Source organism: Macaca nemestrina, chromosome 1 (genome assembly GCF_043159975.1).
Source record: "Macaca nemestrina isolate mMacNem1 chromosome 1, mMacNem.hap1, whole genome shotgun sequence".
NCBI classification, from domain to species: domain Eukaryota; kingdom Metazoa; phylum Chordata; class Mammalia; order Primates; family Cercopithecidae; genus Macaca; species Macaca nemestrina.
The window spans coordinates 218,980,400-219,002,378 of NC_092125.1; the positions used below are offsets into that span (position 1 = coordinate 218,980,400).

Genomic DNA, 21,979 nt, shown 5'->3' on the forward strand with positions numbered 1-21,979 from the left:
GACTATATTTGCTGCCTATGGGCAGTGGGGAGGGGACAGCTCCTTACTGCAGCTGGAGGAGGCACCTCTCCCACCTCTCCCAAGGTTGGCCAAGGCCACAGAAATGTACCTTTATAAATTTTTTTTTATTTTTTGAGACAGAGTCTTGCCTTGTTGCCCAGGCTGCAGTGCAGTGGTGCAATTTCAGCTCACTGCCACCTCTGCCTCCTGGGTTCAAGCGTTTCTCCTGCCTCAGACTCCCGAGTTGCTGGGATTACAATTGTGTGCCGCCACGCCTGGCTAACTGTGTATTACTAGTAGAGGCGGGTTTCACCATGTTGGTGAGGCTGGTCTCAAACTCCTGACCGCAGGTGACCTGCCCACCACGGACTCCCTGAGTGCTGGGATAACAGGCATGAGCCACTGCGCCCAGCCGGAAATGTATCTTATTGGTGAAGTTGCCTGTGCTGCTCTCTGAGTCCCATCAGTCCTCACTTTGCCAGCATAGTAGACCCCATGGTGGAAGGGCAAAGGGGGGATGTGAAGGGAATGGGGCAGGGACAGGGGGAAGTACAGTGTGGTCGACTCACCTGCCAGGGCCAGCTGTTGGGCGTCGCTTCTTCACCTCCAACCACCCTAGTCACAGAAGGCGGGTAAGTGGGGACCCCACAACTGAGGGCTATGAAAAGAGAAAGGGTCTTGAGTCCAGGAAGCAGCGACCCACACAATGTAAACTACACTTGCTGCATTCTGAACCCCCAAATAAAAAACCCTTGTTCTAGAAGGATCCCAAGAGGTCATAGAATCCTGCTCTTTTCTCCAGTTCTTTGAAACTCCATTCCAGTTTTCTTATGATTATACGTCTGAATGCAGTAGGGGTTGGGTGGGGGCGAGAGGGGAGGACAGGAAGATCCCATTCCAGCCACACCAGGGGATGGGAAACCAGTGGCTCTGGGTGACAGGGTTTACCTCCAGCCACCAAAGCGGACAGCAGCAGGCTCCTAAGCTGGTGTGTCCGTGGGAGTTCTGTCAGCGTGGCCCTGGATAAGGCCCTGGTTTTGTGAGGAACTTATCAGTGAGAGATACACTGGGAGCACGCAAGATGGGGATTTTCTCAAAGCCCAGTGGAAAAAAGAGCTTGTGTCCAAATACTTTTTTTCCCATTTGCTCCTAGCTGTCACCCTAGAAATATTTTGAAAAAGAGACCAAAGGTAGATATTGGAATATGGGTTCCATCTGTTTTGAAGAGATTATGTTGTGTGTTAGGGAAGGAAGAAAAATACTAATTGTTGGTCCTTGGAGTTGTGTTTTCTATTTTTTTTTCCCTCCCTGTGTAAGACTGAGGAGAGGAGTGTGTTTTCTTTCTTTCTTTTTTTTTTTCTTTCTGAGTTGGAGTCATGCTCTGTCACCCAGGCTGGAGTGCAGTGGCGTGATCTCAGCTCACTGCAACCTCTGCCTCCTGGGTTCAAGCAATTCCCCTGCCTCAGTCTCCCTAGCAGCTGGGATTACAGGTGTGTGCCACCATTCCTGGCTAATTTTTGTATTTTTGGTAGAGACCGGGGTCTCATCATATTGGCCAGACTGGTCTCCAACTCCTGGCCTCAAGTGATCTGCTCGCCTCAGCCTCCCAAAGTGCTGGGATTCCAGGCTGAGCCACCGCGCCAGGAGTTGTGTTTTCAATGTAAAGATGAAGGTGGCATGCTGAACCCACAGTGTTCTAAGGCAGTATTTCTCAGTGGGGCTGGTTCAGCCACCAGGAGACGTTTGACAACATCTGGAGACATTGTTGGGTGTCATGGCTGGGGTTGATGTTATTGGCATCCAGCGGTCAAACAGCAGAGATGCTGCTAAACATCTGACAATGCACTGGGCAAAGGACGTGCCCTGCCCTGGATGTCAATGGTGCTGAGGCTGAGAAAGCCTGTTCTAGGCCACGCCAGGGCTTCCAGTGTGACCTTGGCTGGGTCATGTAAGTCTCTAGACCCATCTGTGAAACAGGGAGAGAAACCTGTGCCCAGCATGTTTCACAACATTACGGTAAGGATTTGTGTAATGTGGGGAAGGTACACACGTAGCAGAAGGCGAGGCCGACATGCACAATTAGGATCTGGCTGCTGTAATGATGGGGGAAGCAGAACACTGGCAAAGGCGGGCTTCATCCGGTGGATCAAAATGCACTTGATGGCCAGGCACAGTGGATCACTCCTATAATCCCAGAACTTTGGGAGGCTGATGCAGGCAGACCACCTGAAGCCAGGAGTTCAAGACCAGCCTGGCCAACATGATGAAACCCCATCTCTACTAAAAATATAAAAATTAGTCTGGTGTGGTGGTGCTGTGTGCCTGTACTCCCAGCTACTCAGGAGGCTGAGGCAGGAGAATTTCTTGAACCTTGGAGGTGGAGGTTGCAGTGAGCTGAGATCACACCACTACACTCTAGTCTGGGCAAGAGAGCAAAACTCTGTCTCTAGGAGAAAAAAGAAAGACCAGCCTGGACAACATAGTGAGACCACCTGTCACTACAAAATTTCTTTGTAAAAGTTAGCCAGGGGCAGTGGCACACATATGTGGCTCCAGCTACTCTGGAGGCTAGGCTGAGCCAGAGGGTCACTTGAGCCTGGGTGGCAATGGCTGCAGTAAGCTGCAGTCGATCCACCGCAGCCTGGGTGGCAGATGCATTTTATTGTCCTCTTCCAGGAGAACAGCAGTGTGTACTTCTCCAATAACGTCATCTTCCAAATGTGGTCAAAGCAGAAGCTACTTCAAAAGAGAACAAACAAAAAAAGGCATGTAGACACCCACCCAGCACCACACAGATGTTAGATGCACTCACATTCCTTACTGAATCTAAGCCTCCAAAAACCCTGCAAGAGGCTCTGTTATTTCACAGGAGGAAGCTGAGCTTCAGAGAGGTAAAGTGACTGCCCTAGATCCTACAGCTTCTAAGCGGCAGAATGGGAACTGGAACTAGGTTGGTCTGATTCCAAAGCCCAGCACTTTGGGAGGCCGAGGCGGGCGAACACGAGGTCAGGAGTTCAAGACCAGCCTGGCCAATATGGTGAAACCCCGTCTCTAATAAAATACACAGATAAGCTGGGTGTGGTGGCTGGAGGTGAGCATCCTGCCTCACCTCCTAGGAGTTCAACTTGTGTTGGGGGAAGCGTGGAGTGAGCAAGGTTTCCTGGTGGACTTTCTTGTTCTTCCTTAGACCTTTACTCTCCTCACTTTTTGGGAGAGCACAAAGCCAGGCAGGCCCGCTGCTGATAAGAAAGCTCCGCTCTGTGACCACAAACTCTAGTTTTTGACCCAGTCAAAAAAGCAGAAGGGAAAGTGAACTTCAACTCTTTTTTATTTTTATTTTTTTTTGTGAGATGGAGTCTCTCTCTGTCAACAAGTGGCATGATCTGTGCTCACTGCAACCTCCAACTCCCAGATTCAAGCGATTCTCATGCATCAGCCTCCTGAGTAGCTGAGATTACAGCTGCACACCACCATTCCAGGCTAATTTTTGTATTTATAGTAGAGATGGGGTTTTGCCATGTTGACCAGGCTTGTTTTGAACTCCTGATCTCAGGTGATTCGCCTGGGTCGGCCTCCCAAAGTGTTGGCACTACAGGCCTTAGCCATCGTGCCTGGGCAGATTTCAACTCTTAAGACTTGAGTTCAAGGCTGGGCGCGGTGGCTCAAGCCTGTAATCCCAGCACTTTGGGAGACCGAGGCGGGTGGATCACGAGGTCAGCAGATCGAGACCATCCTGGCTAACATGGTGAAACCCCGTCTCTACTAAAAATACAAAAAAATTAGCTGGGCGTGGTGGCGGGCGCCTGTAGTCCCAGCTACTTGAGAAGCTGACGCAGGAGAATGGTGTGAACCCAGGAAGCGGAGCTTATAGTGAGCCGAGATCAGGCCACTGCACTCCAGCCTGGGCGACAGAGCAAAACACCGTCTCAAAAAAAAAAAAAAAAAAGAGAGACTTGAGTTCAAGTTTGTTTTTTGTTTTTTGTTTTTTTCTTGAGACGGAGTCTTGCTGTGTCACGTAGGCTGGAGTATAGTGGTGCGATCTCTGCTCACTGCAACCTGTGCCTCCCAGGTTCAAGTGATTCTTCTGCCTCAGCCTCCCGAGTAGCTGGGACTCCAGGCGCCGGCCACCATGCCCAGCTTATCTGTGTAATTTATTAGAGATGGGGTTTCACCATATTGGCCAGGCTGGTCTTGAACTCCTGACCTCGTGTTCGCCTGCCTCGGCCTCCCAAAGTGCTGGGATTACTGGCGTGAGCCACCGTGCCTGGCCGAGTTCAAGTCTTTGATCCATCAATTTTGAGTGTGGCGGTCTGGACAAGCCACTTATCTTCTGGGCCTTAGTTTCCTACATAACCATCCAGGCCTGGATTGCAGGATAGTTGCATGGGTAAGAAAATGGGTGGGAAAGAATTCTCAAGGACCCACCCCACTTTAGAATCTGACACATGACATTATTGTCAAACAACACATAAATGGAGCACTAAGCTCCAGGGAGGGAATTGGGCTGTAGTGGCTTCCTGTACTCTGCCTCCTCTGCTTCTCTTTCCTCCCCTCTCTAATCTCCCTAGGATCGTGCAAAGGTGAGGAAGATTGGGTGTGGGTGGGAGGGCAGAATCCGGTGGGACTGGATGTCAAAAGACGTGGGTTCCAGTCCCAACTCCATCCCATACTCCCTGCAACAGTTTGGACTCATTTATGGTCTGTATCAGGCACTACAGCAAGCAACTATTTCTTAAGTCCCATATTTTATCTTAAAGGGTCATATGAATTTGGCATTCTGTTCTATATCTTTGTTTTAATATAAAAATAAAGTTTGTCCTGTATGAGAACACTGAACAAACACCTGCTGTGAATTTGCTGTGTGACCTTGGGTCAATCCCACAGGCTTTCTGACCTGGGGAGCCTAGCTACAAACAGGAAGAGGAACAAGTCGTGCAACCTCTCTGATTGGACCTGCCTCAGGTCATATGCCCATCCCTGAGCCAATTGCTGTGGTGGGCGAAGGGGATGCAATGTGTTGATTGGCCAGGCCTGGAGCACGGGCTCCAGCTTTGGTCCTGGGCCATGAGATTTCACCCAGAACCTCCGGGATCCGGTGAGGCAGCGCCTGCACAGAAATCCAGGCCTCTGTGTTGGCAGTGGAGGAAAGCGAGGCAGAGGATGCAGAGTGCAGGAAGCCGCTACAGCCCACTTCCCTCCCTGGAGCTTAGTGCTCCATTTATGTGTTGTTTGACAATAATGTCATGTGTCAGGTTGTTAAAGTGAGCTGGGTCCTTGAGGTCTCAGTCGGGCAGGGAGACGCAGATGCAAAATTCTTTTTTTTTTTTTAGAGACAGGGTCTCACTGTCGCCCAGGCTAGAGTGCTATGATGAGATCTTGGCTCACTGCAGTCTCTACCTCCTGGGCTCAAGCGATCCTCCCACCTCAGCCTCCTGAGTAGCTGGGACTACAGGTGCGTACCACCTTGCCCATTTACTTTTTGTGTTTTTAGTAGAGACTGGGTTATGCTATGTTACTCAGGCTGGTCTAGAATTCCTGGACTCAAGCGATCTGCCTTCCTTGGCCTCCCAAAGTGCTAAGTGCTGGGATTACAGGGTTGAGCCACTGTGCCCAGCCTACTTATGGTTTTTAGGGCCCTGGATGTTAGGATGGATTGCTAATAAATCTCTCATCAAGATATGATTTGCATAGTTGTCACTTTATTATAATATTAATTTCCTTCTGTGACCATTCCAAATCTGAAACAGTCCCGGGGACTTCTTTTCGTTAGTTATTTGCAATCACCTGCAGGACACACAAGAAAATCATCGGGTTCACCTAACCGCAGAGCTGTGCATGTCAGTTTCCTGTCTCTGTCCTCCTGGGTTAAGCTCCTCAAGTGAGTCACAGGCAGCCCACACTACAGTATATCCTGCCTGAGGAGTTCGGATGACGTTTTGAAAAAAACAGATGCAATCACAGCTTTTCATTGACCTGTTAGGGTCTTCCTGTAAAGGGGGTCTTAGCCAGGAGTCCTATGTGGGCTTCAGGGTAGGGGGCCTTTGAACCCCTAAAACTTATATTCCAAATGTGTGGATGGCATATTTTTAGATTTCATTTGTTTTTCAACTTAAAACTGCTGTTTGCAAGGAAGTTATGCAATGTGGTTGGCGCTATAACTGTTTCCAGTGGCTGTTGATCAGTGTCTGTTAAACTTTTTTTTTTTTTTTTTTTTTTTTTTTTTTTTTGAGACAGTCTCACTGTGTTTCCCAGGCTGGAGTGCAGTGGGGCGATCTGGGCTCACTGCAACCTCTGCCACGCAGGTTCAAGTGATTCTCGTGCATCAGCCTCCCGGGTAGCTGAGATTATAGTCATGCACCACCATGCCTGGCTAATTTTTTTGCATTTGTAGTAGAGACGAGGTTTCATCATGTTGGCCAGGCTGGTCTCAAACTCTGACCTCAAGTGATCTACCCGCCTGAGCTTCCCAAAGTGCTTGGATTACAGGCGTGAACCACCGTGCCCGGCCTGTTAAACATTTTGATATGCCAACTTCATGATCCAGGGCTGTAAACTGCAGGAGATCCAGCTGCTACAGCACAAACACTCAGACCAGTGTGCAAGAATTATGTTCAAGGATGTTCACTGCACAATGTAAGAGTGAAAAATAGGAAACATGAGAGCTTTGTTTATTATACTCAAACTATGGAATACTATATAGCTGTTCAAAAGAATGACATGTACGTACTGACATGTAAAATGTGATAAGGTGTTAAGTGAAAAACAGCTGCAGAACAGTATGAAGACTCAGCCTATTTTTGCTTAGAAGACAGTATCTCTCTCTCTCTCTCTTTATATATATAGATACATATGCACATAAAGTTGAGAAGACCACACACCAAGGTTTTAACAATGATTGGCAGGGCACGATGGCTCACGCTTGTAATCCCCGCACATTGGGAGGCCGAGGTGGGCAGATCACCTGAGGTCAGGAGTTCAAGACCAGCCTGGCCAACACGGTGAAACCCCATCTCTACTAAAAATACAAAAATTACCTGGGCATGTTGGTGCACGCCTGTAATCTCAGCTAGTTAGGAGGCTGAGGCAGGAGAATTGCTTGAACCTGGGAGGCAGAGGTTGCAGTGAGCTATCAAGCCACTGTACTCCAGCCTGGGCAACAGAGCAAGACTCCGTTTGAAAAGAAAAACAAAAATAAAAACAAAAACAAAAACAATGATTACCTCTGGAGAGTGGAATTGGAGATGTAAAATGAGGGGGGACATCTTGATACATTTTACTTGATACACTCTCATATTGTGTTAATATTTTTACACAGAGGATGTATTACCTTCTGGAAAAAGAATAAAAGCTAAGGATTGCTGAAGCTCATGTGTGACTGTCATTCAATGGACATTTGTTGAAAGGATGAATGCCCCCGGCCACTTTTCTCCTCTGCTTCTCTGCTCTTTTGCTTGTACTTCCTGACCTTGGCTTGTCACTTGTCTGGGTTTATCCAAGCAGGTGCTCTCAGGCACCCCCAGGGCTCTAGTGGTTCGTGACCCCAGCCTGCACACAGTGTGTTCCTGGGTTGGGGCCACTGCAAGATTTCACGAGCCCCTCCGCCGCTGCCAGGGGCAGCCCCCACCCAAGGACAGCTGGTTGCTTGGCTCTCCCATTTCTGAAACCCATTACCGGGCATCTGTGCCTGCCCCGACTGCTCTCCCATGAACACAGGGCCTCTGCCCAGCTGCCTCACGAGGCGTGGTGCCCCGTGGATCCCTGCTGCCAATTGGCCAAGCTTCGGGATCTGGCCTGCTCTGTTGTGCTTGTGTCTGTGCCTGGGAACAGCTGACGCTGGGACAAAAATATTGGGACAATTGCCCCTGCCCCTGCTTCAGGTTCCCAAGGTGCTGCCAGGACCAGGTGCTCTGCCACAAATACCATAACTCCCATTTGCTGTAGCGTGTAAATAGTGGGGGAGTCCTTGTCTAGTTCAAGTCCCATTTTACAGAAGAGCGAACTGAGGTGGTCCTGCATCGGCACAGAGTGTCCAACTCTTCCCTCCCAGCATGAGTACCAGGCATGGTGGCTCCTCTGCCCTCTCCTGGGCACTCTTTTCTTTTTTTTTGTTAGTTTTCTTTTTTTGAGATGGAGTCTCGCTCTGTTGCCCAGGCTGGAGTGCAGTGGTGTGAACTTGGGTTACTGCAGCCTCCATCTCCCAGGTTCAAGTGATTCCCCTGCCTCAGCCTCCTGAGTAGCTGGGATTACAAGCACGTATCACCACACCCAGCTTAGTTTTACATTTTTAGTAGAGATGGGGTTTCCCCATGTTGGCCAGGCTGGTCTCGAAATCCTGACCTCTGGTGATCTGCCCATCTCGGCCTCCCAAAGTGCTGGGATTACAGGCATGAGCCACCAGGCACCCCTTTCTTGTGACGGGGTCTCCCGTTCTGGCTGCTTTCACCTACTTCTGCGTGTATCCATGGCTGCCCCTTAATGTTGATGCCAGTTATTATTATCATTATTTTCAGAGACAGGGTCTTGCTATGTTGCCCAGGCTTAAGTGCATTGGTGTGACCTTGGCTCAATGTAGTGTTGGCCTCGCAGGCCTAAGTAATCCTTTCACCCAATCCTCCCAAGTAGCTGAGACTACAGGCACACACCACCATGCCTAAGTAATTAAATAAATTTTTTTGTACAGACAGAGTCTCCCTATGTTTCCCAGGCTGGTCTTGAACTCCTGGGCTCAAGCAATCCTCCCTCCTTGGCCTCCCAAAGTGCTGCGATTACAGGCATGAGCCATGGCACCTGGCCTATTATTTTTAATAAATAATGTTAATGCTTATTGTTATAAACAAGTGTGTGTTCATTGTTAAAAGCAAATTGAGTTATTGTGGAAGCTGAAAGGAGACAGCTGTCTGAGTTTACATTTACAAGATAGGGGGACCAATTTGGTTTTATTTGCCTGGGATGGTCCCAGAGTAAAACAGGAAGTCCTGCATCCTGGAAAACCTCTCAGTCTTGCACAAACCGGGATGGTTGGTCACCCTGCAGAATAGCTGGAAGACCACTGAGGGGGACTAATTTCCAATAATTAATGCTATGGGGGTCTCAAAGAATCAGGTTTTGGGCTTCACAGACAAATATACCTGTTCTAGCACTGGATGGTGGAGTCTGGGCCACACACAGATACACAAAAATAAAATCACCATTCCTATGGAACTCACTTTCTTTTCACTTGTCCAGGCTGGAGTGCAATGGTGCAATCTCGGCTCACTGCAACCTCCATCTCCCAGGTTCAAGGGAGTCTCCTGCCCCAGCCTCCTGAGTAGCTAGGTTTATAGGAGTGCGCTACCACAGCTGGCTAATTTTTTTGTATTTTTTAGTAGAGATGGGGTTTTGCCGTGTTGGTCAGGCTGGTCTGGACCTTCTGACTTCGCGATCTGCCCACCTCGGCTTCCCAAAATGCTGGGATTACAGGCCTAAGCCACCGTGTCTGGCAGAATTCACTCTTAATATGCCTGAGGAGTGTCCAACCTCTTTGGACAAGGCCACCCTCTATGTTGCTTTTCACTCAGCTTTACCCACACAGAAATTTTGGGGACCCATGGGGGGCCCAGCAGTTGCCAAGATCTGCAGCCTCCTCCAAGGGGCTCCCATCTAGCTCTCAAGAGGAAGGAGGGGGTTCTCAGTCGCCAGGTGGGCATGGCACTCCCAAGGCCAGGTGAGCAGGTAAGTGCCCTGGGGGTCAGGGCTGGTCTGGTTCTTACCGAATTGATCCAGTCGATGTAATTGGAGACCCGTATGAAGAAGGAGGGCTTGTGGCAGTAGTTGCAGGTGAAGCTGCTGATGCCGTGCACCTCCCACCGGCCGTCAGCTCCCTGACAATTCAGCGGCCCTCCGAAGTCTCCCTGAGGAAGGCCAGAGTTATAGAAGGGTAAAGGGAGAGGAAGGGGCTGCCCATTGGAACCATTGTTCTCAATGCATTTCTATTGTTCTGCTGCAGGTCACTGTCCTCTGAAGCCAGCCCTTGTGGTCAAAGCCAAAGGTGGTACCAAAATTCCAACAAGAGCCAACACTTATTCTTCCTGTGTGGCCAGAGCTGAGCTAAGCATGTTCTATGCCTTATCTCATTAATCCCCACAAAATCCTAGGAGGTAAATATTCACAGTGTCCCCAGGCCACTGGAGAGAAGAAACTGGAGTGTTGAGAGGTTGGGACTTGCTCAAGGTTGCACAGGCAGTTTGTAAAGGAGCTGAGGCCACATCCCAGAGTTCAGGCTCTTCCCCACTGGCTCCATCTTCCCGCGGGTGGGGTGGTCTGTGTGGGCAGAGTGTGTAGGGCACAGTGTGATCTGAAGGGCGTGTGGAACTCCTTCCTATTCCATCCCCACTTCACTGCTAAGTCCAACACAGAGCAATTCCTGGTGGTTAAGACACTGTCTCCGGGAAGGCTTCCGTGGCAACTACCTGGAGGGGACACGCTGGGCCACTGACGAGAGTAATTCCACAGAAAACCCAGAAGTCATCCTAGAAAAGCCCTAAGCCAGGGAATACTTTCCTTTGGCTCCCTTCCAGCATAGAGGAAAGGATACGGAATGACAGTCACGAGAAACCTTGATGAGACCCAGGGAAGGACTTCCCAGAGTGAGAGGGGTGGACACGACAAGGAGAATCTCAAAGCAAGAACAAACAAGAACCACAATCAAGTTTTTTTTTTTTTTTTTTTTTGAGTTTCACTCTGTCACCCAGACTGGATTGTAGTGGTGTGATCTCAGTTTGCTGCAACCTCTTCCTCATGGGTTCAAGTGATTCTCCTGCTACGGCCTCCTGAGTAGCTGTGACTACAGGTGCCTGCCACCACACCTGGCTAATTTTTGTATTTTTAGTAGACACCAGGTTTCACCATGTTGGGCAGGCTGGTCTCGCACTGCTGACCTCAAGAGGTCTGCCCGCCTTGGCCTCCCAAAGTGATAGGGTACAGGCAGGAGTCACTGTGCCTGGCCAAAGATCGGGTTCTGATATACCTGGAACATATTTCTCGGTACTTCTGCCAGGAGGTGGGAGGATGGACCTATGGATGGGTGGACCTCTATAGCCTTATCCCCAGCCACATTTTGTCACTGAGCAGGGCCCTTGATTTTGGTACTCACGTTGCAGCTGGCGATCACGCCATCACCCCCAGCACAGATCATACTGGTTTTCACGGTGCGGCCCCACCAGTCAGGGTTGGAGCAGGTGGCACAGTCCACAACCAGCAACCGGCCCTGCTGCAGGACATCAGAAAGAGGTCCGTTGGCTGAATGAGATCAGAAAGAAGGCATTAGGGATGCAATGACTCCTAAGAAAAAGGAAGTGGTTGACCGCTACTGGGTTTCCCCTGTTACTGTCTTCCATCCATTGCAACATGCGAACAGCTATGTTTGTCTATACAGTGTCCTCATGGTTGATTGGTTCAGCAGTGAACACCTGACTCAAGCTAAAGCCAATGAGCTCCCTCCCCTGGGATCCTGACGTGGGGTCTAAGAGATTCCGGTTTCAGAGGACGTAAATCTGGGAAGCTGTTGGCAATGACTGACGTTTTGTTTCATGTGGAGAATGAAGTAGACTCACAAAGAAAAGAAATTACAAGGGAGGGTTTCCTGAGTTTCTTACAGGCTTCCAGTCCCTGATTCTAGCCTGTTCCTGATGCCTGGCTATATCTCAGCCCTTGGGTTGAAACTTTTAAATCCTTATAACAATCCCTTTTTTTGCTGAGCTAACTCCATGACTTTCTGTCACTTATCTGAAGTAAGTGAGCATCCTGGCAGCTAGAGCCCCCTCCTTGGGAAAAATATGCTGGTGTGGTGAAGGGAGGGCTTTCATAATGGCCCCCAATGACACAGCCACCATCACCTCCATTACTGTTACCACAGCTATGAGTGGCAAGGATGAGCTTAGCATAATTCTTCACTATCGACCAAAGCCTAGGGACGTTAAGCGTCGTCCAGGCGCAGTGGCTCACCCTCTAATCCCAGCACTTAGGGTGGCCAGAGTGGGTGGAGATTGCACCACTGCACTCCAGCCAAGTCAACAGGGCAAGAGTCTGTCTCAAAAAAAAAAAAAAAAAAAAAAAAAAAAAAAAAGGAACTTAAGGGTCTGGCTAATAAGTAATTAACACTTATATAACATTTTGCAATGTAGGATGCATTTTCACCTTTCACCTTTTTTGGTCTTCACCAACAGTATTTCCATTTTATAGATGAGGAAACTGAGGTTCGGAAGTGGCTTGCCCAAAGTTCACCATGACCGACAGAGCTGGGCCTAAAAGCCAAGCATTTGGATGCCTCCCTGCTCTCAGTGTCTCAGATGAACTGCATCTGCCCCAGGGTTGTCTGGGGAAACAAACAGGCGGTTGTGCTTCTATCTTAATAAGCATGAAATGCCTCTTCCACCACTGCTCACCGCAGGATTTCATGTGTCCTTGTATTTACAGATAAGCCAGTCAAGAGGGCAATGGGGATTTATTGGAGGGTACATATGTGGATGTGCCCTGGAAAAACATGTCATTATACTTATGAGTTTATGTCATTAGGGAGAAATGTCATAATGTTGTTGTCGTCACTCATAATGTCATTATGGTCATAAGGTCATTATCACTCATCCCTTCCTAGAATCTTCCAAACCTCTGGTGATTTCACAAGGGAAGGGCAGGAACTCTGTTCCTCTTGGTGGCTACAGTCATTGGATCTCTAACCCCTGGAGTCTATGTCAAAGGAGACCCGCCCTCAGCCAGGTTCTGAGCAGCAAGACCAAATGGCACAGGGGACAGCTTTTGCTATGGGGCATGGAGGGTCCGATAAGGGCTCCAGGGCCTCAGGTCACAGAGGAAAATGCTGTTCTGAACTGTATGGTCCACACAGAAGATGTCACATGGTCTCTGTAACTTTCTTTCCATCATAGGGACAGTGACAACAACTAACACACAGCACCTCCCACATGCCAGGCTTCCTATGGATTATCTCCTTTAATCCTCTTGCCAACTCTGTGATGTAGCTGCTATTATTATGTCTTTTTTTTTTTTTTTTTTTTTTGTGAGATGCAGTCTCCCTCTGTCCCCCAGGCTGGAGTGCAGTAGCGAAATCTTGGCTCACTCTAACCTCCACCTCCCGGATTCAAGCGATTCTCTTGCCTCAACCTCCTGAGTAGCTGGGACTACAGGTGCACACCACCGCACCCTAGTTTTTAAAATATTTTTAGTAGAGACAGGGTTTCATCATGTTGGTCAGTCTGGTCTCCTGACCTCAAGTGATCCGCCTGGCAGGCCTCCCAGAGTGTTGGGATTACAGGCGTGAGCCACGGCGCCCAGCCAATTATTTGCATTTTACATATGTTAAAAGTGCTGCATGGAGAGACCTAGTAATGTGCCCAAGGTGTCACAGTCATGAAGTGAGAGAGCTGACATTTGAACCCAGGCAGGCATCAGCCTGTGCCATCCCATCTCTCCGAGGCAGCCACACACCCTGGGATGACAGGTGAGAGGCTCTGGCCAGACAGGGGTGACATCACCTCCCTTCCCTCCCAGGCCTGGGGTCTCCTGGCTCCCACTTACTCTGCAGATATCCCCAGCCTGTGACGTAGCAGGGGTAGTTGTTGGGTCGAATGGTGCCAGCAGGAGGGAGGCAGGCCAGCTGGATCTTGTCGGTGAGGGAGACGGGGTTAGCCAGTTTGAGCAGGGCAATGTCGTACCTGGGTCAGTGCAGAGGCAGAGCATGAGGATGGGGTTGACTTTTCCTGCCCTGTGGGGCTTTGGAGGGCTCTGAGACCTTGTCATCGTTCCCTGTACATTGCCCCAGCTTGCTCTGAGTGGCAGGGTCCCAGGGCATGTTTGAAAATGCAGAGGGTCTTGTTGAAAGGGGCAAGGTAGGAGAGATTGTGTCCTACTTCAGGGACAGTCACAGGGCCGATAGCACTGTCCCTGTGTCCCCAGGACTTGGCATGAAGTAGATACATGCTCAGCAGACAGGGGCCCTTCAGCCTTAACTGGCACCAAACCAGGTCACTCTGGCAGTCTTTGCTTCTCCCTCCCCAGGTCACATCCCCACCCCAGACATCTTTGGAGCTGGTTCCACCTCTAAGAGGCCAGAGCTCCTTCTCCCTCCATATAGTAGAAGCAGAGGGCGTGTGGTGGGGTTGAGACCCTTGCCTCTGTGAGACCCCCATCTGTTCCCTGACAACTTCATCCCCAAGTGCACCCAGACAGAAACGAACCCTTTGGAGACATCGCTGGAGTTCCATTTCGGATGTACCACAGTCTTAGAGACACTGACGGCCAGCGAGCCAGACTCCGCAATGTAGAGGTTGTGCAGTCCCAGCACCACGCGGTAGGTCCTGGAGTCGCTGGGAGAAAGGGGGCCCAGGGAGAGGGTTACCTCCAGAGGCCTGACTTTGGATAATGTTGGGATAGACCCAAGTAACTGGCTGCTGCATGAGCCACTAGGTGGGGCTTGGGCTTGGGGATCTTTCCTCCCCTGGGACAATCAGTTAGTTATAATAGAGCCTAAAGTATATAACGTAAGAACTATGATCATATAATAATTGTTACTATACTAACTATAAACTATAATATAAAATAAATGTTGTAATAACACAGACTCTGTAGGATTATGGAGGAAACAAGATGAACACAGAGAAAACAAATGTCATTTGCTCTCAAGGACATTTTTCCCACCTTTCATTTTCAGATGGGGAAACCAAGGCCCAGAGAGGAATAACCTGGCCCAGAGTCCCAACCGTTAGTGAGAAACCAGAACCAGAAGCCAGGACTCCTGACTGTAGGCCTCTGTTATTTTCCCCAAAACCTCCTAGAGCTTATTATAAATTAGATGGGAGAAGGGATCACTCCTGGAAGGAGTCACATGGACCCAGCAGAAGCTCCGGTGAGTTCCAGCTGTGATGAGCAGAGGTCACGGACAACGAAGAGGATAAGTGAACAACGGTGCAGAACCTCGTGGGCCTTTATAATTAGTCTACAATTCAGAATGAGCTTTCACTGGGCACTTACTAAGTGCCAGGCCCTTTAGTAAATCAACTCATTGAATTCACACTAAATTCTGTTACTCCATTGTTTTCTGCAGGTGATGGTATTGAAGCTTTGAGAAGTCAAGTTGTTCAAGGGAACCCAATTCCAGATCCAGAGGCCACATGTAGTTTCCCCAAGAGGGCAGAGATTAGTCCTTCCCCTTCTCCTCATCCTCCCTCAGTACCTGGCACAGGACACCCCATCTATGCCATGTACTGACATTTATGGGCCAACACATTGAACAATTGATTGACTACAGCTTGTGTCTCGTCCAAGCTAGTGGTTATTTGCAAGGCTGCCTTATGTAGCGTGGTTCAGGCTATTTGAGGCCCCAGCTCAGAAATGAGCACCGGCTGGTGAGCAGGCCAAGCGCCCAGGGAATGGCAGTTACCTGATGCAGTGGGCAACCGTCAGGACCCAGTTGTTGGCTATCAGGGTCCCTCCGCAGGTGTGGTACCAATTGCCATTGGAGGCGTATTGCAGGGAGACCTGGGGAGAAACACGGGAGCTCTGTGGCTGTGGCTGAAAAAGCAGGGCCTCCCTGCACTCCAGTTTCCCAAGAACAGGGCTGGGACTAGGTAAGGGGGAGTGAGACACTCACCTCAGGTGCACAACTTAAGGGGGCCCCCAAAACCTCAGATGTCAAGGTAAAAAACATGTTAATGCAATCTATATTAAAAAACGATCAGGCCAGGCATGCTGGCTCATGCCTGTAATGCCAACACTTTGGGCGGCCAAGGAAGGAGGATCACTTGAGCCCAGGAGTTTGAGAGCAGCCTGGGCAACGTGGTGAAACCCCATCTGATAAGGTTTTGCTGTGTCCCCACCCAAATCTCATCTTGAATTGTAGCATAATCCCCACGTGTCGTGGGACGGATCTGGTGGGAGGTAGTGAGTGTGGTTACCCTCATGCTGTTTTCATGATAGTGAGTTCTCACACGATCTGATGGTTTTTTTAGTTTTTTGTTTTTTGTTTTTTTTTTTTTGAGATGGAGTCTTGCTCTGTGGCCCAGCCTGGAGTGCAGTGGCCGGATCTTAGCTCACTGCAAGCTCTGCCTCCCAGGTTTACGCCATTCTCCTGCCTCAGCCTCCCCAGTAGCTGGGAATACAGGCGCCCGTCACCTCGCCCAGCTAGTTTTTTGTATTTTTTAGTAAAGACGGGGTTTCACCGTGTTAGCCAGGATGGTCTCGATCTCCTGACCTCGTGATCTGCCCGTCTCGGCCTCCCAAAGTGCTGGGATTACAGGCTTGAGCCACCGCGCCCGGCCACGATCTGAGGGTTTTATAAGGGGCTTTCCCCCACTTTTGCTCCGCATTTCCCCCTGCTGCCGCTGTGTGAACAAGGATGTGTTTCCTTCCCCTTCTGCCGTGATTGTAAGTTTCCTGAGGCCTCCCCAGCCATGCTGAGCTGTGAGTCAATTAAACCTCTTTCCTTTATAAATTACCCAGTCTCAGGTATGTCTTTCTTAGCAGTGTGAGGAAGGACTAATGCATTGTATCTACAAAAAAAATAGCCCAAAATTAGCCACTGGGTGCGGTGGTGCATGCCTATAGTCCCAGCTACTCAGAAGGCTGAGGTGGGAGTATTGCTTGAGCCCAGGAGTTTGTGAACCAGCCTGGGTACGATAGTGAGAACTTGACTCTACCAAAACTTTTTTTTTTTTTGAGACGGAATCTCGCTCTGTCGCCCAGGCTGGAGTGCAGTGGCCGGATCTCGGCTCACTGCAAGCTCCGCCTCCCGGGTTTACACCATTCTCCTGCCTCAGCCTCCTGAGTAACTGGGACTACGGGTGCCCGCCACCTCGCCTGGCTAGTCTTTTGTATTTTTTAGTAGAGACGGGGTTTCACTGTGTTAGCCAGGATGGTCTCGATCTCCTGACCTTGTGATCCGCCCGTCTCAGTCTCCAAAGTGCTGGGATTACAGGCTTGAGCCACCGCTCCCGGCCAACCAAAACATTTTTTAAAGAAAATAAAAATTAGCTGGGAGTGGTGGTGCACACCTGTAGTCTCAGCTACTCAGGAGGCTGAGGTGGGAGGATTGCTTGATCTGAGAAAGTCTAGGTTTCAGGGAGCTGTGATTGCTCTGTGCTCAGCCTGGGTGACACAGCAAGGGCCTGTATCTGCTCTGCCCCCTCAACAAAAAGCAACAACAAAATTAACGCCAAAAATCTGGGATAGAAAAATAAAAAACATATAGACTATTAAAAAATAACTGTTCTGCCAGGAGTGTTGCCTTATGCCTGTGATTCTAACACTTTGGGAGGTAGAGGTTGGTGAATTGACCTGAGGTCAGGAGTTTGAGAACAGCCTGGCCAACATGGTGAAATCCCGTCTCTACTAAAAATACAAATATTAGCCGGATATGATGGCGTGTGTCTAATCCCAGCTACTCAGGAGGCTGAGGCAAAAGAATCACATGAACCCGGGAGGCAGAGGTTGCAGTGAGCCGAGATCGTTCTATTGCACTCCAGCCTGGGTGACAACAGTGAGACTTCATGTCAAAAACAAAAACAAAAAACCCCCCAGAACCGTGTTCCGAACATCTTTCTGCAACTGGATCGGTTGGGATCTTCCCCTCCTTGGGAGCTCTTTCCTTAGCTCCCTCCGGTTTAGTGTGTCCAAAACAAAACTCCTGACTTATCCCAAATTTGGTTTTCCCCAGGGTCCTCTGTCACAGTCAATGGCAACTCCACTGCTGCTCGGGCCGCAAACCTTGGTGTCATCCTTGACTCCTGTCTTTCCCTGTTATCCCTCATTCCAGTCCATCAGCAAATCCCATCAGCTCTAGCTTGGGAATATGTGGAGTGGTTGCTACCCCTTGGTCACTACCTCAACTGCGTGTCCCAGTCCTCCTCTCTTCTCAATGATCACTCTACTCTCCCATCTCTTCTCCCCGCTCCTACCCACATTTTCTCAACACAATAGTGTGAATGATCCCTTTTGAATGGAAGTCAGATGACTTCTCTTCTCTGCTCAGGCCCTCCAGGGGCTCCCCCTTTATAGCTTATAAAACCTAAGAGTGTCTGATGACCTACTAGGCCCTCTGTGGCCTCTCTGACTCCATAGGCTCCCACTGTCCTCTCCTCCAGCCACACTGACTTCCATGCAGTTCTGCAAATACACCAAACCCACTTCTCCCTCAGGGCCTTTGTACTGGCTCTTCCTCCTGCCTGGAATATTCTTGCAAATATCAATGTAGCTCTTTCCTTCACTTCCTGTTGGTCTCTGCACAAGGTTACCTTCTCCGTGAGGTCTTCTATGACCACACTGTCCCCAACAGTGTGCACACACACACATGCACGCTCATGTACATACACACACACAGACACACTCGCCTCCTTCCTCTTGTTCTGCGTTACTCTTCATCATAGTATCTTACATTTTCTGACATGTTATGGGTTTACTCATTCAGTTGTTTATTGTCTCACTCCTCTGCTTTATTTTATTTGTAAGTTTTTAGATGGAGTCTTGCTTTGTCGCTCAGGTTGGAGTGCAGTGGCACCGTCTTGGCTCACTGCAACCTCTGTCTCCTGGGTTCAAGCGATTCTCCTGTCTAAGCCACCAGAGTAGCTGGGATTACAGGTGCCTGCCACCACACCTGGCTAATTTGCTTGTATTTTTAGTAGAGACGGGGTTTCGCCATGTTAGCTAGGCTGATCGCCAAATCCTGACCTCAGGGTATCTGCCCACCTCGGTCTCCAAAAGTACTGGGATTACAGGTGTTTGAGCCACTGTTCCAGCCACGTCTCCACTTTAATAAAGGCTTCATGAATTTTTTCCCCCATTGCTATGTGCCAGGTGCCTAGAACGGTGCCTGGTACATACTGGGTCTTCAACAAATGCTTACTGATTGAACAAGTGAGTGAATAAGCAAATGAATAGAATGAAAGAGATCACCAGGGGCGGGTGATCTTGTCTCCTGCTTGTCTAGTTTCCCCCTGAAGACCAAATCCACTCATAGGAACATGAGACTGCATAAGTGGACCTTACTCCCCTGTCCCCCGGCTCCTCACTTGTTTTTGAAAACATTTTTTCAGGTTAAAAAATGATTTCTAGGCAGGGCACAGTAGGTCTCGCCTGTAATCCCAGCTACTCAGGGGCTGAGGCAGGAGAATCACTTGAACCCGGGAGGTGGAGGTTGCAGTGAGCCGAGATGGCACCACTGCACTCCAGCCTGGGCGACAGAATGAGCGTCTGTCTCAAAAAAAAAAAAAAAAAAAAAAAGGGAAAAAGAAAAGAAAGGTTTCTGTTTAGATTGACACTTATCAGGTGTGGGGTACAATTTTTAAGTGTTGGAGGCTGGGCACTGTGGCTCACGCCTGTAATTCCAGCATTTTGTGAGGCTGAGGGGGGTGGGTCACTTGAGGCCAGGAGTTCTACACCAACCTGGCCAACATGATGAGGCCCCATCTGTACTAAAAATACAAAAATTAGCCAGCTGTGGTGGTGTGTGCCTGTAATCCCATCTACTTGGGAGGCTGAGGTAGGAGAATTGCTTGAACTCAGGAAGCGGAGGTTGCAGTGAACCGGGATGGCGCCACTGCACGCCAACCTGGGTGACAGAGTGAGACCCTGTCTTTAAAAAAAAAAAAAAAAGAACAACAACAACAACAAAAAAGAACTTTAAGGTGGTGACATCTGACACTGTTTTAGTCTCTAATGAAGCGTTCCATGCCATTCCTGTTCCTTCATTCCTCCTCCCCTGTCTTTCAATTCCCTGCCACAGCCAAGCAGAGGGGAGGGAGGTGACAGTAGGGCATGGACTGCACTGATCGGGCTTCCTGTAACTGTGGGGAACGATGACCTGTTTGTTGGCAGATGCCAGATGCCTGCTTTTCTCTGAACGTTCTTGTTTTTAATTAGCCATTTGGCATTTCTCGTTTGTGTGACATTAAGAGGTCTTAGATGAACTGGCTTTAAAAAAGACGTTTAAAATTACAGAAAGTGAAAAAAGATACTTCAAAGGATGTACTCCCCCAATTTAAAAATGTGCTGAAACCATCCGACAGATGTGAAATGTAGTCCACGTAATATGTATTATTTGTGACCAGCAAAGTGTAGCTAAAAGAACAAGCACTGAACCAAATTTGAATCCTCATTCCCCCCAGGCTAACTCAGTGCCTTTGGGCAATTCTGTAACCTTTCCAAGTCCCAGTTGCCTTCTCTGGAAATGTGGCGCATAAGCCACTGTGCAGGGCTCTCAGGTTGATTAATACTGTAATTACAATAGCTGGTGGGTGGGATGGCTCACACCTGTAATCCCAGCACTTTGGGAGGCTGAGGCAGGTGGGTCAGGAGTTTGAGACCAGCCTGGCCAACATGATGAAACCCCGTCTTTACTAAAAAATACGAAAAATTAGCCGGGCGTGGTGGCATGCACTTGTAATCTTAGGCATTCGGGAGGCTGAGAAGGAAAATTAATCGAACCCAGGAAGCGGAGGTTGCAGTTAGCTGAGATTGTGCCACTGCATTCCAGCCTGGGTGACAATGAGACTCTGTCTCCAGGAGAAAAACAAAATTGCCTTAAAATATTATTCATTATGGTTTGTGAGGTTTTTCTTTCTTTTTTTTTTTCTTTCTTTTCTTTTTCTTTTGTGATGGCTAGCTATGTTGCCCATACGGGTCTCAAACTCTTGGGCTCAAGCAATCCTCCTGCCTCAGTCTCTTGAATAGCTGGGATTAAAAGTGTGTGCCACTGTGCCCAGCTGGTTGCTTAGTTTTGTGCTACCCCCTTACATTTTGCCCCAGAGTGAATGTCTTACTTGCCTCATCTGGGTCCCCACCCAGCTAGATCTGCCTATGATCTCAGTAAAACAATTTCCCCAGGGAAACAGAAGCACAAAGCGTAGGGACTCTTCACAGACTAACATTCACTGGTTCTCAAGGCAGGAACACCTTTGTGCAAGAGGGTGAGGAAGTATTTTTGGAGGCAGCAATGATTAGTTCTCAGCACAAATGCGCCCGGTGCTGTGGGGCCCTGTAGCAGAGGGACTGTGGCCCTTCTTCCAAATTCTCAGGCAAAAAATACCGTGGGACTGTGAGAAAAGCAAAAGAACTGGCAAAAGTACACAAAGCCAAGTATATAAATTGTGAGTCTGGGTTGAGTGGCTCATGCCTGTAATCCCAGCACTTTGGGAGGCTGAGGCAGGAGGATCACTTGAGCCCAGGAGTCCAAGACCAGCCTGAGTAACATAGTGAGACCCCATCTCTAAAAAAAAAATTAACCAGGTGTGGTGGCATGCACCTGTGGGCTCAGCTGGTAGGGAGGCTGAGGTGGGAGGACTGCTTGAGCCTAGGAGTTTGAGGCCGCAGTGAGCCATGTTTCGCCAGCCACTGTACTGCAGCCTGGGTGAGAGAATGTGACACTGAATCAAAAAAAAAAAAAAAAAAATTACAATGGCTGAGCACAGTGGTGGGTTCCTATAATCCCAGCACTGTGGGAAGCTGAGGCAGTGGATGGCTGGAGCCCAGGAGTTGGAGGCTGCAGTAAGCTGTGATTGTGCCACTGCACTCCAGCCTGGGTGACAGAGCAAGAGTCTGTCTGAAAAAAAGAAAAAAATGTGAAATATCTGCCATCATTCTTTCATTGACAGTTTTTTTTTTTTTTTGGATGGAGTCTCACTCTATCACCCAGGCTGGAGTGCAGAGGTGGGATCTTGGCTCAACACAACCTCCGCCTTCCAGGTTCAAGTGATTCTTGTGTTTCAGCCTCCCACACAGCTGGGAGTACAGGTGTCCGCCAGCATGACTGGCTAATTTTTGTATTTTTAGTAGAGGCAGAGTTTTACCATGTTGGCCAGACTCGTCTCAAACTCCTGACCTCAGGTTATCCACCTGCTTCGGCCTGCCAAAGTGCTGGGATAACAGGCATGAGCCACTGCGCCCAGCCGGAAATGTAGCTTATTGGTGAAGTTGCCTGTGCTGCTCTCTGAGTCCCATC

The 21,979-nt window shown here is 49.2% G+C and overlaps 1 protein-coding gene across 1 annotated transcript; it reads right to left on the bottom strand.

The window, feature by feature from the left end:
* Positions 1-567: 567 nt before the first annotated feature.
* On the bottom strand, positions 568-15,697 carry LOC112425306 (chymotrypsin-like elastase family member 2A). The gene is made up of 7 exons (XM_071069176.1): positions 15,641-15,697; positions 15,431-15,528; positions 14,229-14,357; positions 13,570-13,706; positions 11,132-11,277; positions 9,750-9,890; positions 568-658 (listed from the first exon to the last, which is right to left on the bottom strand). Exons 1-7 carry the CDS (start codon positions 15,695-15,697, stop codon positions 620-622), a joined length of 747 nt encoding a protein of 248 aa, XP_070925277.1. The 3' UTR covers positions 568-619.
* Positions 15,698-21,979: the final 6,282 nt, after the last annotated feature.

What these genes read in the sequence shown, in the direction of transcription:
- LOC112425306 (XM_071069176.1), bottom strand. Translation starts at nt 15,697, where the DNA reads ATGTTTTTTACCTTGACATCTGAGGTTTTGGGGGCCCCCTTAAGTTGT. An exon ending in TCCAGCGATGTCTCCAAAGG is followed by an intron (nt 13,707 to 14,228) that starts GTTCGTTTCTGT and finishes GCACTGACCCAG; the next exon opens with GTACGACATTGCCCTGCTCA. An exon ending in GCGTGATCGCCAGCTGCAAC is followed by an intron (nt 9,891 to 11,131) that starts GTGAGTACCAAA and finishes GGCCTTCCTCAG; the next exon opens with GGAGACTTCGGAGGGCCGCT.